General features: G+C 43.0%; 1 protein-coding gene across 11 annotated transcripts in view; it reads right to left on the reverse strand.

Moving 5' to 3' along the window:
- ST7 (suppression of tumorigenicity 7) overlaps window positions 1–19320 on the reverse strand; it is a 241643-nt gene that overhangs the window by 18729 nt on the left and 203594 nt on the right. For 9 of the 11 annotated variants that reach the window (XR_013356384.1, XM_077856019.1, XM_077856021.1 and 6 more), the window contains one exon: window positions 1322–1472. The exons of the other annotated variants lie outside the window; for them this stretch is intronic. Coding sequence is in view for 8 of the 9 variants with exons in the window: in XM_077856019.1 (XP_077712145.1) it covers window positions 1322–1472 (151 nt within the window). In the remaining variant the exon portion in view is untranslated. The remainder of the gene's footprint in view (window positions 1–1321; window positions 1473–19320) is intronic. 11 annotated transcript variants of the gene reach the window in all.

The following is a 19320-nucleotide window of genomic DNA, read 5'->3' on the forward strand; positions in this document are numbered from 1 at the left end:
AGTTGTAAATAGTAAATTATCTAAGTCAACTCACTAGAGATTCTCTAAAGAAATGTTTTCAAAACTAAACAAACAAAAAAAACTTTCAATCAGCTTGACTCCCTTCTTTCTCTATCAACTTACTTTTACCCCATTCCATTGGCCCCACCCCCCCTTCCTGCATCAATTTGGATTCCTTTCCTGGGTTTGGGAAGGGCAGGAAGAGGGAAGAGCAGGAGATTATCAAAATGCAAATGGAAGCAACAAAGATAAACAGAGTAAAAGGGATTAAAAAAGACATTCCTGTGTGAGGCCGATCAGAGTAGGAGTAAACTAAGACAAAATGATCAGAAGACTAGCGCTTGTTTTGTTTCCCTATGAAGGGGGCAAAAACACCCCACACTGCATGTTGTACTCGTTTTGCTTGACTAATAACAGCGTGTCAACGCACATATTGTCTAATAATCTGTACTCTTGGGCCTTTTCCCTCAATTTACATTCTTCCAAACAGCCCCACCCCTCAGCACCGTGTCCTTGCTCGTGACGCTGTCCTAGTTCTTCAAGGCTTGGTTCAAACCTCCTATGACCCATAAGGTTATCCCTGACTGCTCCACCCCACTGACCTCTCCCTTCTGAAAAATCACCAAGCAGCTGCTGCTTGCTGGTTACTCCTCCCAACTAGATGAGATGCTTCCCCAGGACAGGAAGCAGGTCCCACCCGCAATTAAAGTCTCTTCCCCTGGGACCGGCTGGGACTGATAGGACTGATGGGTCTCTACGTGCATCGGACAGACATTATCCACTAATACACGAATGCTACACCTGCCACTGAACACGAGGGTCCTGTGGCCACTGCTCTTGTTGTGAAGCATAACTGCTACTCATTTGTCTGGCCAAGAAACTAGGTCCGGTGGAGGGTAACCATGGTTCTTTAGCTAATCCACCTGGAGAGGCCATCCAGGAGTGGTAGTCAGAGCCCAGCACAAGGCCAAAACCCATGTCAACGATTCCCACGATGCTGAGCTGTCCAGGGCTCCAAAGGGGGTTTTCCGGTCACAGAGTGCTCCTCTGCCGGAACACAGAATCATCCCGCCCATTGTATAAACTTGCTTTTTCTTTTTCGAGGTACAGAATGGCATCATCTCAGTAACACCCACCACCACTGGGGAACTGAAGAGTCTCAGTAATTAACCATCAAGGCTCAGTGATGGCACATTGCAGAGAAGAGCAGCTATACATATGCAAATCGTCATTATTCATCATGAACACTCAGGATAGAAACACTTTTAGCATCTTTTCACGCTCTTAAAAAAAAACATTTCAAAGAAAGAAAATTACTTACTGCCTTCCCACGTACAATGCAAAAGATTCAAAGCCCCTTCCACCCTCTTCCAGTGTGCCAGATGAAAGAACGCATATGCTATCGCTTCACTGTCCCCTCGCTTCAGGATATGTTCTGGGGGTAGGATTAAGCTTTTCATTTCTAGTAGGTACTGAAATAAAAAAGGCAGGAGACAGATGCATTAAAACACAGTAATTTGGAATTCAATATTGAGAACAGAGGCTGATTTCCCTAAAGCCACCGCTCATAAGCATTTCTTCAAACCTGCAACCTTGTTGGTACATTTGAAGGCAACTGCTAAAACACCCAGTGACCCGAGGTTTGCTACCAGTTAGCCCTGCGCTAGAGTCCTACCGGCCAGACCAGGGGCTTTCAGGGTAAGATACTCTAATCAACGAGACACATCTAGACCCAACAGCAAAAAGGAAAATTTAGAAGACATAATAAGCTGGTATAATTTCGTAACCAGAAATGAAAATACATAAAAATGGACACATGAAGGTTAAGAAGTCCTATGACTAAACCAACTATACCAGAGAGACTTGGGACTCACTAGTACTGCCCATTATTTTTTTTCTATCCAGATTTACCAAGGAGAGGGACTTGGTCCTGTGAAAAGAGCCATTCCTTGCTGTTCGGACGCTGGAGGGAAGAGACGTGAGCACATGAAGACCCCATGGAGAGGAGCAGGACAGACCCCAAACTATACTGTTCTTTTAGATCCTCTCCCCAAAGACTGAAGAGTCCTCAGCTTAGGCCTCTTCATTCCTATCCTCTACGAGGGAGGTGGGAGCACAGGGCCAGAATGGGTTCGCTGGCGTTTACTACAGAATAGAGAGGGAAGGAAATTCGGGGTGGGATTCTATATTTGCAAACGTAACCTTCTTTTAGCTGGCTGGCTTCTCCCCGGGCCTCGCTCCTCACCCACTCACACATTCGCCCCACCACCAGCCACCTCATCACATCCATCCAAGCACCTCCGTGAAGATGGAGATTAGAGACGATGGAGGCATGTGTTGAGCTAAAATGGGACAAACACAGCAGAAGGAAGCACCATGGGAAGAGATGTTCACAAATTTTAATGTCCGAAACAACTGCCTGAGGATTTATCTGTCCGTGGAATTTATGAAAGAGGGGGACGAATGGAAGAATCCGGATACACAGAACGGAGACCACGACACACCTCTCAGTGTTGGGTTATCATCGCACTGTGGACTGACGGGCTTGGGGCACTCTGAGGATAGCTGCCTTCGAGCTTGCCCTCCTGCAGGGTGCACTGCCAGGCCGTGCCAGGACCGCACTCCGGCCTCTTGGTTCAGCAAAGGGAACTTTTCTCACTCTGGGTCTCTTGCCTGACAAAATTCTCTAAGCCTCAGGCCTCAAATCAGTAAGAGCCAAAAAAGTGAGCGAGCCTATCCAGGGTGCAGCAGAGAAGAGGGATGCGGCCACCACACCCGGAGGTGGGGTGGGGGAGGCGGGGACTAGAAGACCCTCCTTTGATAGAAAGGCCTCCATGGGAAGACCTCGTCCCCAAGGTGCCTGTGACATTGATGGGAACTCCTCAAGCATGGGTTCCGAGGGAACTTTCTGGTCATATGTTTTTTTGAATTCCACAAGTCACTGCCTTCCTCCTTCATCTTGTTTTTTTTTGTTTTTTTTTTTAAGATTTTATTTATTTAATAATGAGAAACAGAGAGAGAGGCAGAGGCACAGGCAGAGGGAGAAGCAGGCTCCATGCAGGGAACCGGACATGGGACTCGATCCCGGGTCTCCAGGATCAGGCCCTGGGCCAAAGGCTGCGCTAAACTGCTGAGCCACCCGGGCTGCCCCCTTCATCTTGTTCTAAAGCAGTGCAGAACAAAAAAATCTTATGGGAAATGTGATACTTTTCAGTTACCTAGTAATCCAACCAGCACTACAGTTATAATGAATAGCAACCATAATATAAATATAAAGGTGAATTTTATGTTCAGAGTGATTTGGCTATCCTCTCGTGATCGTGCTACCTTAATCGAAGCTGCTAATGCGGCATGTTGCCCATGATGATCTTTAAAGACTCCAAGGCAGTAAGTCTTGAGAAAAACAATATAATCTGCCAAGTGCTATAAATTGTATTAATTAATTGTTTCAGAGTAAGAGAAGAAAAATCATCTGGTTACTCTTACTAATCATCAGGAGAACAAAGGAAAGGGACATTTTCTCGTCTACTAAGAGCCCTAGAGTTAGACTTCATTTCTGAGTCTCTAACATTTATTTATAGTTACCCCGCCTACCAAATAGTCAAATTTTAAAGGACGAACGTGCTGTATGAACTCTGAAACAAACTAAATATGAAAACCATTAGTGCATGTGTCCCAGGTATATAGAAACCTCTTCAAGTCCCTAAGAATAAGATGGTGGCTGAAAGAAAAGTATAACCTACCAAGTCCTTTTATTTCTGTGATGAGGAGAGTCTTTCAAAGTCACTTCATTAAGCATCTGTAAGAGAACTCTTCCCTTGGCCTATGGAAGCTTCAGGAATAGGGGCCTCTGAGAAGAAGTGGGCCTGGTAGCCATCCACACTTGAGGGTAGACTTGAAACAGAGGGGGTGGGGCAGAGAAAACGTGTTTGCAGGTAGGGGAGATAATTACCTATATAATTTTATAATTACAATAGATATAATAGATCTGCATTATCCAATATGGTAGCCTCTACCACACATGACTCTTTGAATTAAAATCAATTAAAACCTAATAAAATTAAAGACTCAGTTTCTCAGTCCCACTAGCCATATTTCAAGTCCTCAGGTGAGGCACGTAGTTAAGGACTACTATACTGGACAATGCAGAGGCATTTCTGTTATTACAGAAAGTTCTATAGGACAGCACTCCTGCAGACGATGGAAGTTTCCAATCTTCAAGTAACTAAAACACTTTTTAACATGAAAAAACGTTAGATGGGGCGCCTGGGTGGCTCGGTGGTTGAACGTCTCCCTTCAACTCAGGGTGTGATCCCAGGGTCCTGGGATCGAATCCTGCATCAGGCTCCCCGCAGGGGGCTTGCTTCTCCCTCTCCCTATGTCTATGCTTCTCTGTCTCTCATGAATAAATAAATAAAAATCTTAAAAAAAAAAAAAAAAGAAAAATGTTAGAGACGTAAGTATAGCACTGATTGAAAATACACAATATGGCAAAAAGCTACAATCAATGTAATAAAACAGGAATTCATTTAAAAGCCTTGCTGGCCACCAGGGCATCTAAATATACTTGGAAAATAGTACACACGTGCGTGAGACAGATGGTTTACTCAGCTTGCAAACTGAATGTGCTGCATATGGCTTCAAGGACACCATCGTCCACAGCCCTAAAATCAGGCCATGAGGTAATGCTCTGTTTTTCCTCTAAGCTGCCTCTCAGCTCTTTGTGTACATGTACTTTTCACACGTTGCCTTATATTAGCTGTTATCTGCGTCTTTCCCTTCCGCTGAATCGTAAGATCCTCAAGAGCATGAATCTCGCTTCCTAAGAAGGCTCTCAAAATGAGCATCCTTGCTCTAGTCAGCCTCAGGAGGCCAACCAAAGCAACTCACCAAGGACACTTGGTTGCCTCCTCACTGAGTCTGCTTGATGGCAGAAATAGGTTATGCCTATAAAGGAGATTTATAAGCCGGTATAGTTCCAAACAAAATGTTGGCTCTAACCAGATGATGAAGGCTAATAACAACAATGTGTTATGTTTTTGGCCAGGCTTAAAAATGGCTGGCAAGATCAGTTCTCAACATGTGCAACGTTTAAATTAGAAAGGCATGGAACAACATTTCACATCTTACTTGTCAAGAGAAAAATAAATGGAAGAGGGCAGATCCCTATCCACAAGTATGCAGAAATCAATTAGAATAACTGTAGCTCGCAAATCAGGGAACACTCTCTGCCTGTCTGTAATAATTACTTGGCTTCTATTAGCTAAGCCAGCATTCTGTGCTATCTTGCCTGCTACCCTGCCTCTCACTTCCTTCCAGATTCTCAAATCACACTGATCTTGAAGTATATAGGCGTTTCAAGGTTTCGGAAGCAACTTTCAAAATCTATTTGTCAGAATCTGGTTCCTTATGTCCATAGGAACACACGTCAGAACAGAGAAAGAGGAGCCGAGTAGTGCCTTCTTCTGGACGTATGTAAGCAGAGGCTGACCGTCCATCAGGAGAGAGCTGGCCTGTCAGAGGCCACCCCAGGGGACCGCTCAGTTCTCTTCCTGGAGGGGGGGGGGGTTAAAATTCTATAATAATTTGAGTGAAAATGATCCCAAAGTTAGCCTTCACATAGATATTCATGTCCAGGAATTAATTCATACTCTTTTGGGGGGATTTTCGGTATCAACAACAGATGTCATATGAAAATCATTAGAAAAAAATGGGAACAAATGAGTAAGTACAGGTTAGTTTAGCACATGTACCTAAATTTACTTAAATTTAGGTAAATTTTAGCACATTTAGATGATGGCTATCAGGGTGTTCCCCAAAAATCAGGTAGCGAAATATTAGCATGACAAAAAAGTTCATGATATATTACCAAATGAAGAGAAAGTAAGTGTACCATACAGATTATGACTTGGGTCATTAAAAACAGATATGTAGACATTGAAACTTTGGAAAGTCCCGGATCAAATGTTAATGGTGGTTAAATATTTGATTTTATAGGAGATTAATTTCTTTTGTGCTTTTTTCCTAAGTTTCCTGTAATAAGTCATTTTTATTTCTCTCAATAAATGTATATATGCACACATGTATGTGTATATATAAGACAAAACTATTTTCTAGACTTGCACCAAAAACAAAAAACCGACTACCCAAATGAAAAAAAAAAACAAAAAACAAAACAGAGACAGCAACTTTTATGTGTTTACAGTGCTTTGCTACAACTGGGTATCTGAAAGAGGCTGGAAGCCCAGAATGGATGCTTTAAAAATATCTATCGGTAAGGAATTCAGGGGATAAAATCAGTCCTATTTTGGAAGATAAGCTATATATTTTGAGTCTCCATGTTGCCTATTCTCTGGACTCAGTAAGACATACATTGGAATAGGACAAAAATACCACAAGTGACCATGGTTCTGCTGAGGCCTGCTGTGATGGGGAATGAAGGGCACTGCTGACCTGCCCCTCCCCTCATGACCCTCTGTCATTTGGACCCACTGTTTGAAGCCCAGCCCTACTGTTCCACTCTGAGACCTTGGACAAGTTCATTTCTTTCAACCTCAGCCCGTTCATCTGTTGGAATAAAAAATATACACGTCTCGCCAACTTTAACTGTTGAAGACTATGTAGGATGACAAACGTAAAGCACTCATAGAGCACCTGGCGCATACGTGTTCACTAAATAGCCATTATTTTTACTAACCAAAAAAGGGAATGTTTATAGTACTGCGGAGATAATTTGTGTTGTGTGTGTACGTCCCACAGATAGCTGAATCTGTTTTTAGGTAAAATACTTGAGCAATTTTACAGTAGTGACAGGTCAGCTGGAAAGAACCGCTACTGGGGGGTCACTAACCAATCTGGAAACGAGCACAACGCAAAGCTGAACGGCCAAATTACGCCTGGAGATCTGCAGTACTACTCGGGGCCTCCTCACAAGGTAACCGCTGCTTGCTGGTCCACTGAGCTATTCCTCAGTTACTCTGCTTCCTTCAAAAAACATAGGAATGTCCACAGGGCATCCCAGGAAAAGATTTGGTAGGGCTCAGAGTGTACTCTAATGACCACCTATGGCAGCCCCCACGGTATACCTTAAGGACATCTCAAGGGCATGGACATGGATTGGTCGGGCCCCTATCTCAATGATCCCTAGTCTTTGTAGTAGTAGTAGTAATAGTAGTAGTAGTAGTAGTAGTGTGTGTACAGACAATAAAGTTCAACATAATGACTGCCTCAGTAAGAGGTATATACAGCTGACCCTTGAACAATAGGGGTATGAATTGTGTGGGCCCACTAACATGCAGATTTTTGAAAAGATTTATTCATTTATTTGAGAGAGAGAGAGAGAGAGCGAGAACTCAGCAAGGAAGGACAGATGGAGAGGGAGAATGGATATCAAGCAGACTCTGCGTTGAGCACAGAGCCTGACACAGGGCTCGATCTCAGAACCCTGAGATTAGGACCTGAGCTGAAACCAAGAGTCGGACGCTTAAATGACCAACCACCCAAGCCCCCCCCCCCCAGATTGTTTTTCAACAAATGCAGTACAGTACTATAAACGTATCTTCCCTTATGATTTTAACATTCTTCCCCCTCCTTACTTCATGGTAAGAATATAGTGTGTAACACATATAACATACAAAATATGCATTAATCGACTTTATGTCATCGGTAAGTCTTCTAGTTAACAGTAGTAGGCTATTAGTAAAGTTTTTAGAGAGTCAAAAGTTATAGATGATCTTCAACTGTGTGGGGAGGTTGGCATCTTTAACCCCTGCATTGTTCAAGGGTCAACTTGACTTAGTACTAAGGAAGCAAATGAGGGGTGCTCTCTCTCAGAAGGTTTCACAGAAAGAGGGAAGTGGGAGCCAGTCTTAGGAAATAAATTAATTCGCCTACAAAGATGAGGGGAGGCAAAAGCCACTGCAAGGCTGGGCAGAGGCGGCAAAGCATCAAAGGGCATAACGAGGTGCTTAAGTACTAACATGATAGGCATTGCCAACACTGACCAAGCACCAACAGGTGTCAAGTATTATCTCAGGTACTCCTTACATCTCTATGAGGGAACAGGATTCTTATTTTACAGATGGAAAATTGAAGGCTTTGGGAAATTAAGTAGCTTGACCAGGGTCACACAAATGGTACGTAACAGACGCTGCAAAGGAATTCAGGCTTTACGCTACTCTCCGAGGAAGCAGGAAAAGTAGACTGCAAAGGGTCTTCCATCACATGCTCCAGAGTGTGACCTCCACTCTGAGTTAGTCCACAGTTTTCAAACTTTGAGAAACAGAATTTGTTAGAAAGAAAAAGAGCAACTCAGAATACATGAAATTGATGTAAAGCTGGGAGGGGGGGACCCTGGGAAGGGGCCCAAGAGAGGTCCGAGGAGTCCTTATGGCTCCTAGGAAGACGGCTTGACATCTGCTGTAGCAGGCAGTTGGGATGTGAGGTGGGGCCATTGGTGGTTTTGAAAGAAATGGAGGAGTCGTGTGTAGAACCACTGGACAGGGAAGTGGCCGCAATTAGCAAAGTCTTAAAAAGCTTCTGTCATGGTCGGAGTGAGGGGGTGACAAAACCAGGGCTGGCTTCCCTGGGACTTGGTGCCTGGCTGAATCTGAAGGCAAGAAAAGGCATTCAAGGGGGCTGGGAAATTTCTGGCTTAGCAAACCAGAACAACGTGAGATAGTCAGCTGAGACACCAGAGGACAGCTGACCTGCTTGGTATGATGGCCTGAGGGCAGCGGGGTGCAGGGCAGCAGCCTGGGGGAGAAGCTGGGCACAGGGGGGTGGGGGTGCAGGGAGAGGCGGGAGCAGAAGCAGCAGGAGCACGGATCTCCCAGGACAGCCTGGGAAAAGGTGGGGAGTGCGCGATGCTCCCAGAGAACCAGAGGGATGGGCGGGGGAGGGGGGGGGGACTATGGGGGAGGGCGCCCAAAATGCAGGAACAACCCAGAGTGCAGGCAACAGGAGCCAAGACGGCCTCAAGGTCGAAAAAGCGGTCAGTGGGACAGAAGGCCGAGGAGGATGAAACAGGATGGGGTCCGACAAGAGGCCACCGGACCTGGTGACGGAGACCGAGGGAGGGGCGGCCCTGGTGGCCGTGGCCTGGGTGGAACAGCCATAGTGCTTCTTGTTAAAGAAAGAGACCTTTTAGAAGCTGTCCATTCCGGAGAAACGGAGCTAAAAACTGGTTCCTGCTCACTCTTCTCCGGGTCGTATTTCCACACTACATTCCCCTTACCCTCATCCAAAAAAGCTTTGGAACAAAATAGGTCTCAATTCAAAGAAACTTATATTGAAATAATATTTCTGAAATGTACCATTGATATACAATATCACCGACAATCTGCCAGCGTATTCTGAGTCTCTGCTTCCATGCTTCAAGCACTTTTAAATGCTAAAACCAACTACACTTTTTGTTTCCTAAATTGGATTAAAAAGCAATTTTATACTCTGTCAATCAGCTCTACCAAGACATAAAGGGAGGATTGCATTCATGTTTGCATGAAATAGAATTTCCATCACTCTAACAAGGTCCTGTGGATACTCCATTAGCATATACAATTACCAGGATATTTTCCCCCACAAACTTCTCAAAATCCCCATGAAATAAGAGTTTCTAGATTAACATTAGATGAGTTTTTTTTTTAAATGCAAATTTTCATTGGTAACACATTTCTGTCATAACATTTTTTATCTTTCCTCGTTATTTTCTTATGACTTTCCACACTCCAAGACTTAAGATTTAAAACTATGCATCTATTAGGCTGGATCTTCACGTCAATACTGTGTCAGGCCCGGGCTGTCGGACCAGTTAAAGGAGCTCCAGGAACACAGCAAACCCCTTCCCTAACAAGCTCAGGGACTGCCCGCTGCTCCCACTGGGGCACCAGCAGGAAGAGCCCCTGGCTTACTAGGGCTGGTATTTTAGGCAAGATGAAGATGAAAACTTTCCCCTCACTGGTGCTGGTGATTTTTCTTGATTTTCTTCCCCCTCAATGTCTCCACTCACAGCACCCAGGCATCTCAAGCCCCCTGGGGCTCCCTCAGCCCCTGCTACTCATCAGAACAGGTGTGCGGCCTCCAGGTCTATGGGTGGGACCTCAAATGCTTGGGACTTTCCTGTGGTGGTAGTGATGGGTCCGAGGCACCTGTTCTTTTCTAAACTGTATGCACAGGTTCCTTGAGGTTGCTGGGTTACCTGCTTTCTCATCCCGGTTTCAATCATAGCAGTTCTACTCTTACTTGCTTTGTTCATTAAGCCTTCCTTTAAGATTGTATTGGGAAGGAAAAAGTGCTTATCGCTGCTTTAAAAAAAAAATCATTATCAGTTACTTGTCATTATTGTTGTTTTGGTGGCAAAGAGCAGGGATGGCTATTCCAGAAAACAAGAAAAAAAGACAGGAACAGAGGTGGAAATGGGTAACTCTTAATCAGCCACAAGCAAAGGACCTACCAACAGTTACAAACTGGGAATTCCAGAAGGCAACAGCTGTAGCCAGGACATGCTAGAGCCTCCCCTCGAATCTGTAGACCTAAAGGGACCCTGTGGGCACTCAAGGTCAGGGGCACGGCAGTGCCACTGTTACACCCTCTAGCTGTCCTTCTTCTCACTAAGATGTTCCAAAAAGTACTTGTTTATGCATTTTTCTAGGCAGCATCTATTGCTGCCCAGCCTGCAAGTGCAAAAATAGAGCTGAAAGTCCCAGGGAAAAGATGATGAAGGCCCAACGTACATCCAGTGCCTACTATGCACTAGATGAGTTATACAGCGTAATTCCATTCACTTTTCATCAGACCTATGAAGCCTCTATTTTTATCCCCATTTTATCAAAAAGCAAAGAGGGAGCTAATCAACTCCCCCTTCCCACAGTTCCCTTTAGCCCGTGGACTGGAAGTAGAGAGAATCCTTGTTGCCAATACTTCTGGACCCTTTCAGTGACACTGTGCAGGTGCAGACCTACCTTGTGTCGCTACCCCTTGCTCTATCGTTATGTTAATATGCTTTCCTGGTACGAATAGGAAGTCCAGGTGATAGGCCTGACAATTCAGAAAAGAATAAACACACACGGCTACCGATGCTCCACTTTACTATTAGTGGCAAAGAACTGCATACTAAAGAAGAGAATTCCATTTGAACCTAATAAAAATCATACACGTTTTTTGTTTTCCTTTTTGGTTTTCTTTTTTTCTGTTTTAAACAGACTGCTGAATGCTGGTGAGGGTGTGACAAAATGGTAAAGAAGGAGTTACCTGCAGATGGGGGTATAAACTACTACAATTTTTTTTGGCAAGCCAACTTGGCAATAAACAGTAAGAGCCCTGAAGTGCTTCTATAGGTTACTCAGTAATTCTCATTCTGTATATCTATCCTAAGGAGATAACATAAAGACCACAGTATCTTTATGTTCAAAAGGTTTGCTATTAGAGCTGACCACCCGGTGTCTACAATAGAGGACTCAAGAATTAAATCATCTCTTCAACAAATAATGCAAGGAAAACTGGATTCCACATGCACAAGAATGAAACTGGACCTTTATCTTAAATGAAACACAAAAAGCAACTCAAAATGCATTAAAGATTTAAATGTAAGACCTGAAACTATAAAACCCCTGAAATAAACACAGGGAGAAGCTTTGTAACATTGGTCTTGGCAACAATTTCTTGGATAGGACACCAAAAGCACAGGTAACAGAAGTAAAAGTAGGTAAGTGAGGCTACATCAAAATAAAGAGCCTCTGTGCAGCATAGGAAACAGAGTGAAAAATAACCTATAGAATGGGAGTAAATATTTGCAAAGTATACATTTGATAAGGGGTTAACATCCAAAATACGCAGGAAACTCCTAAATTCTAATAGTAAACAAACAAAAAAACAACCTGAATACATAGGCAAAAGACCTGAACAGACATTTCTCCAAAGAAGACGTACAGATGCCCAACAGGTAAGTGAGAAGTTGCTCACGGGCACCTGGGCTCAGTCAGTTAAGCGACCAATTCCTGATTTTGGCTCACGTCATGACCCCAGGGTTGTGAGATGGAGCTCCCCTCCAAGGTTCTCCCTCCCTTCCTCTGCTCCTCCCCAGCTCACTCCCTTTCTTAAAAAACAAAGATGCTCAACATCACTAATTATCAGGAAATCTGAATCAAAGCCACAATGATCTATCACCTCATACACGTTAGGATGTGTGAGGCCGTTGTCAAAAAAAAAAAAAAAAAAAAAAAAAAGATGCTAACAAGTGTTAGTGAGAGAGTGAAGGAATTAGAACCCCTGTGCACTGCTGGTGGGAATGCAAACTGGTGTAGCTGCTGTGGAAAACAACATGGAGGTCCCTCAAAAAATTAAAATAGTACCGCCCCATGATCCGGCAATGCCACTGTGGGTATTCATCCAAAAGAACTGAAAACGGGATCTTGAAGAGATATTTGCACTTCGATGCTCATTGCAGCATTATTCACAATACCAAGAAGTGGAAACAACCTAAATTTCTTTTTTTTTTTTTTTTAACAACCTAAATTTCCATCGATGGATGAATGATAATGAAAATATCATATAGGTACACAATGGAATACTATTCAGCCTTAAAAATAAGGGAATCCTGTCCTGGGTTGTGACATGGATGACCCTAGAGGACATTATGCTGAGATAAGCCAGTCACAGGACAAACACTGCATGATTCCACCGATGGGACGTATCTAAAGCATTCAAACTCCCAGAAGTAGAAGGTAGCATGGTGGTTACCCAGGGCTGAGGGGAGTGGGAAATGGAGAGGTCCTGGTTCAGTGGGTACGGGGTTTCAGGCATGCAAGATAAAAAAGTTCCAACAACAACGTGCATAGAGTTAACAATACTAATACTTAAAAATTTGTTAAGAAGGTAGATTTCATGGTGTGTATTTTTTATGACAGAAAATAAGGAAGTAAATCATCTAGAAAGCTGTTACTAGGAATATTTTAGAGTGTTTGAAGGCACATGGCTAAAAGGCTTGGACTTTAATGTTAAGTGAGAAGATAACCTTTTTAAGGGGAAAGAACCATGAAAACCCGATGACCCTACTCCAAAAAGAATAAATATACCTACAACACCATAAAATTGAAATTGAAACCATAAATTTCAAGTTTAGAGTACCCCGTTAATTTTTAAAAATATGCATATGCCACGTGACTGTGATTCCTAAGTATTAAAAATACATGGGAAAGTAAGGCTAGAAAGAAATAGTCTTAAATAGGATTAGATGATAGGACTATGAAAAATTTCTTTATACTTTTTCCTAATACAGAAATTTATTTTATTTTAAAGATTTTATTTATTTATTCATGAGAGACACAGAGAAAGAGAGGCAGAAACACAGGCAGAGGGAGAAGCAGGCTCCCTGCGGGGAACCCTATCGGGGACTTGATCCCGGGACCCCAGGATCACACCCTGAGCCCAAGGCAGATGCTTAACCGCTGAGCCACCCAGGCGTCCCAAGAAATTTATTTTTAGACCACCGCTACAGAGGGGGAAAAAATCTAACGCTGCTTGTAACAAACCAGTAAGTTAGTCTTGTTTTGAAAAGACATCAGAAAATGAAATTTATCTTTAGCACCCTGAAGGAGTTAATGAAACATCCTCTATACCCAAAAGGGGTCTCTTCACAGGGACAGACTTGCTGTGTAGATACAGCACACTATGTAGCATTAGTGAAAACTCAAATCTGTGCAATGAATCAGAAAAGCACCATCCTCCCACGTAAATCTCGACATTGCTAATGATTTCTTGGTAGGACACCAAAAGCAAAATAAAAGTGGGACCACATCAAAATAAAAACAACTCCTGTGCCACAAAGGAAGCAAAATGGAGCGTGGGGGGGGGGGGGGAAGCAGACTTGCAGGGAAAGTAGAAGAAAAAGCTAAAACTAAAAATCCAGTGAACTATAACTACATATAGATGAAGGTATAGAACCGAGATGAGCATGTGGCCCTTCATTTGTCCAGCATCATGAGTGAAATTTTCTTTTTTTTTTTTTTTTAAGATTTTTAAAAAATTTACTTATGAGAGACATGCAGAGAGCAAGAGGGGCAGAGACCCAGGCAGAGGGAGAAGCAGGTTCCATGCAGGGAGCCTGACGTGGGGACGTGGGACTCGATCCCGGGTCTCCAGGATCACACCCTGCGCTGAACGTGGCGCTGAGCCACCCGGGCTGCCTGAAATTTTCTTTAAAAAGATGAAAAATAGGGATCCCTGGGTGGCGCAGCCGTTTAGCGCCTGCCTTTGGCCCAGGGCGTGATCCTGGAGACCCGGGATCGAATCCCACGTCGGGCTCCCGGTGCATGGAGCCTGCTTCTCCCTCTGCCTGTGTCTCTGCCTCTCTCTCTCTCTCTCTCTCTGTATGACTATCACAAATAAAAAAAAATTTGAAAAAAAAAAAAGATGAAAAATATTCCCTTTAAATTCAAAGCTCTTATTTTAATCCCATTAATAGAAAACATCCTCCAAAGGTTTAGAGCTTTCATCGTTTTGAACTGTGTACCCAGTTCTTAAAAATCCCCAGCATCATTAAGATGCTAAAACTACTAGTCATCCTCAAAAAGGGATAAATGGTAATTCCATAATCAATGCACTGTAGAGAGAGACCACAGAGGGGAGAGGCCGATTTTGGGGTGGGGAAGGAACAGGTTTCCTGGTGGTGACTTTTAATGGTGGGGGTGAAAGAGGAGTAGGATATCCTCAGAGGAAGCAAAGAGGGAAGAAGAGGAGGAGATTGTTTCTGGAACAACGAACAGACTGTTAGAAGTAGCTGAAAAAAAGTGAAAAACAAGTTGGGGTCAGATCATAAAGGGTCCTAAAGAACCACTGAAGGAGTTTAGATCTTCCTTTGTAGGGTTAGGGACACAGCTGCAGCTCCTCAGGAGGGGAGTAACACAATTCAGTTTGTAATAATGAGCCTACGGGCTGCTTCCTCCTTATAACCTGCTGTAATCTAAGCTTCAGAAACCCGTGTATTTTAGACATGCCTGACTGCTTAAAAGGCTCCCTTCAGAACCAAGCCCCACAGCTTTTCACCATTCTGCTTTACTTTGTGGTCCTGTGGTGTGTTTAGGAGAAATACTCCCTACTCCGCATGTTTGCAGGTGAAGAGCGTTCCTAAGAGTAACCCTCCTGGAGTAAGTAACTGATATTTTCCAGTGGATGTTGAAATATTAATATTCCTCAGCCATTAGAAACGACAAATACCCACCATTTGCTTCGACGTGGATGGAACTGGAGGGTATTATGTTGAGTGAAATAAGTCAATCGGAGAAGGACAAACATTATATGGTCTCATTCATTTGGGGAATATAGATAATAGTGAAAGGGAATAAAGGGGAAAGGAGGAAAAAAAATGAGTGGGAAAGATCAAAAAGGGAGACAGAACATAAAGACTCCTAACTCTGGGAAACGAACTAGGGGAGGTAGAAAGGGAGGTGGGTGGGGGGTGGGGGTGAATGGGTGACGGGCACTGAGGGGGGGCACTTGATGGGATGAGCATTGGGTGTTATTCTATATGTTGGCAAATTGAACACCAATAAAAAATAAATTTATTAAAAAAAAAGAAATATTAACTATTACTTCTGCTTAATAGAATATCAGATAGACTGAAGCTGGACATTCATGAAAGGCAGTTGTCAGCTATTCTTTTTTTGTTTTTAATTTTTTTTTCAATTTGCCAACATAGAGTGTAATACCAGGTGCTCATCACGTCACGTGCCTCCTTAATGTGCCTCCTTAATGCCTGTCACCCAGGTACCCCATCCCCTACCCACCTCCTCTTCAGCAACCCAAATGGTTCTTAGCTACTCTACTTGATACTTTTTTTTCTCCTTCCGAAAGACTATAATTGGGTAAAACGGCATGCAGTGGTTGAAAATTCCTGTGGTAGGCCACTGACAACTTCCTGTGACAAAGAAAAGGAAGCCATGGAAGTGTTTAGGATACGGTAAATACCTCGAAGGAACATCTACTGTCCACAAGCGCCTTGGGAAGTCACGCGCCTGCCATCGTTTGAAGGCTTCAAGTCTAGGCTGGTCTGCAACCTGGTGGGATGGTGGGGGGCAGTGGAGGATGATGTTGAAGGGTTAGAGAACCCCGAACTAGTTCAGGCTCCATCACTTACTAGCTGTACGACCAGGAGCGGGTCACTTAATCTCCCCAAACCTGCAGCTCCCTCATCGTGTACCAGGGGTGGCAGTCTGATACACCTCACCGGTGTTGTTGTGAAAGATCAAGGAGAAGGTATGTGTAATCCACTTGGCACACAGCAAACACGTAATGAAAACCAGTATTAAAAATAATCATCACAGTATCATTATGGAGAGAGATTCAAGCTGGGAATGGGAAGGTGTCCTAGATGATCTCTAAGGTCCCTTCCTACACCAGGAGTCCAGGAGTTTAGATCTTTCACTGATGTCTCATTAGAATTAAGGCTACTTTCTCCTTGAAAAGGGACCCGTGTGTATGTGTGTGTGTTTATTAAAGTATTGGCAAGCAGTCCAAGAAATCATGCATAAAAGGTGTTTGTAACAGCCTGCATATAGTACACATGCACCAGAGGTTTGTGGTTAATTCTGAACAGAATTCTGAACAGCGACTCAGGGCTTTTCCCTCATAGAAATGTCAACAGATGAAGAAGATCTGGAAACAAGTTTCCCCTCAGCACAATCACCATCAAAGCAAAGTGGTTTCAGTGGAATCAGTTTACCTATGCACCCTATCTTTTCTCCAGTTAATAATTAAAAAGAGTGAAAACAAATATTTCAAATACTTTCACTTTTTAAAAGAATTCTATCTTACAGGTAAGAGTGCTAGCTGAGTCAAATTCTTCCAAGGTGGCCTTAAACTATTTCTTACAGCTTTTAATGCTCTTCTAGAGGCTCAATCAACCATGTAAGACCCTTATCACAGAATTACACGGCAGCTTCAACTAAAATATCTAACTAGGGGTAGTGGAAGGGGAGGAGGGCGGGGGTGGGGGTGACTGGGTGACGGGCACTGAGGGGGGCACTTGATGGGATGAGCACTGGGTGTTATTCTATATGTTGGCAAATTCAACACCAATAAAAAATAAATTTATAAAAATAAATAAAAAAAAATAAAATAAAATATCTAACCAACAAGTACCAGTTTTCTATCTCGTGCAGTAAGATTACAAAGCTCTGGTATAACTGGAAGAGTTAGGACTCAAGTTTCCAGGCTGAAGGGGCCTCCAACAAGTCAAGTATCAATAATTTTAATACTTCATGAATATAGGATGTCAAGTTTTTCAAAGAACTTTGACTATATTATCTCAGTTGGGTCTTTATCACAAAAGGTAAGGTTTATATTTATCTTCATTTGAAAAATGAGGACATGTTCACAGCAGCAATGTCCACAGTAGCCAAGCTGTGGAAGGAGCCACAATGTCCTTCGACAGATGGCTGGATAAAGAAGATGTGGTCTATATACACCATGGAATATTACTCAGCCATCAGGAAGGATCAATACCCACCATTTGCTTTGATGTGGATGCAACTGGAGTGTATTAGGCTGAGTGAAGTAAGTCAACTGGAGAAGGACAACCATCATATGGTTTCACTCATATGTGGAATATAAGAAATAGAGAAAGGGATTGTAAGGGAAAGGAGGGACGCTGAGTGGTGAAAAAATTAGAGAGGGAGGCAAACCATAAGAGACTCCTAACTCTGGGAAACAAACAAAGGGTTGCGGAAGGGGAGGTAGGTGGAGGGTTGGGGTAACTGGGTGATGGGCACTGAGGAGGGTACTTGATAGGATGAGCACTGGGTGTTATATCTTGGCAAATTGAATTTAAATTAAAAAATTTAAAAAAAAAAGAAAAATGAAGGAAAACTTTGAGTTCAGAAATGCTAAACCCCAAGTACCCATGGCCAATAAGTGACAGAGCCAGAACTTGAACCTGTCTTTGTCTCAGAGTCTAGGCCTCCGTTGTTCAATGCTACTTCTAGAAGAGCTTATTTGTGCTCTTAGAATAACCCTGTATTGAATGCAGCATTCAATAAATATTGATGACCTAAGTTGACTGGAATTCAGGATAATGTTTTCATGATTAGCTTTAAATTTCATTCAAATCTGAATGAACATTTTTAACTTAGCTGAAAAGATAATAAATAAAGAGATGTATTTTATACCGCCCTATATACAATACCTAAGTCTATAAACACTATGTTGGTCATTATCCACTGGAACTAAAGTGGATAAATCTATCCCCCGCCAATTGTGGCACTGTGTACCATCCTTCGGTTTTCTGTTTTGTGGGAAAATGAGCATGCCCTGAGCATTCCCGATCTCAGAAATGATGTTAGGTCATCTACCTGTGTCACTCTGAAGATCAACAAAATAAAGTAGGTAACTCTACAAATCCCCACATACACACGTAGATGCACACATACACCACCCTTTTGCTACATTACTGCGAGAAAACAAAGAAGCCTTCCTTTGTCATTTTTCAACAGTGAAAGTCTTCATCAGAAATCTGAAATAAAATTATGCCTGTAGTACCCTGTATGAATAGTTTTCCCAGGTCAAAATGTGCTTTATAATATCGAGAAACTGAAAATAGCCCTCAGCCATGTGCCTATCGCATAGCAGGTACTCAAATAGAGGCAAATCATAAATACACACCCATCTCCTAAATAAAAGATTATAGAAATATCCTCTATCGTGATAGGACTCCCTTAAAATCAAATTCAGGGAAAAAATACATAGGAAATACTAGGTCTTTATAAACTGGTCAATCATGTGGTTAACAATTAAGACAAACACTTCCTACTACATACACCTACATATGCCACTCACAAGTCAAAAGAAAATACTACTTCATACTGTGAGGTTCTCCTTACTACTTTCCTGCCAATACTGATTAACTATCATTTATTTATAGACACAGAACGTCACGTTAATCAGTATTTTTTTTTCCAATTATATTCAAAACTAGGTTCATTTCCCGAGTCAGGTCTAAGTTAGAGTATAACTGGTGTGAAATTCCTATCAGATGCATCGACAACACTCTTGGGATCTCCCTATTTTGCCAATTGCTGGCGTCCTGGCCTGACCTGCCGCAGCGAGGTCTATCCATTTACCCTACATAAGGGTACATAAGGCCCCCAAACCGGCCCGAGGCCTCTGAAGGTGGCTTTTGCTTAAGCCTGAAGCTGATGACCATGGGCTAGAGGCCTCAGCGTTCACTGGCTGCACTTCATTTTTTTTTCCCCACGGGGTGTATTCGAGACACGACACCGTGGTCACTGAACACTTTTCTCCACTAGCTAGCGTAACGAGCTCCTGTGGGGA

Source organism: Canis aureus, chromosome 18 (genome assembly GCF_053574225.1).
Source record: "Canis aureus isolate CA01 chromosome 18, VMU_Caureus_v.1.0, whole genome shotgun sequence".
Lineage (NCBI taxonomy): Eukaryota > Metazoa > Chordata > Mammalia > Carnivora > Canidae > Canis > Canis aureus.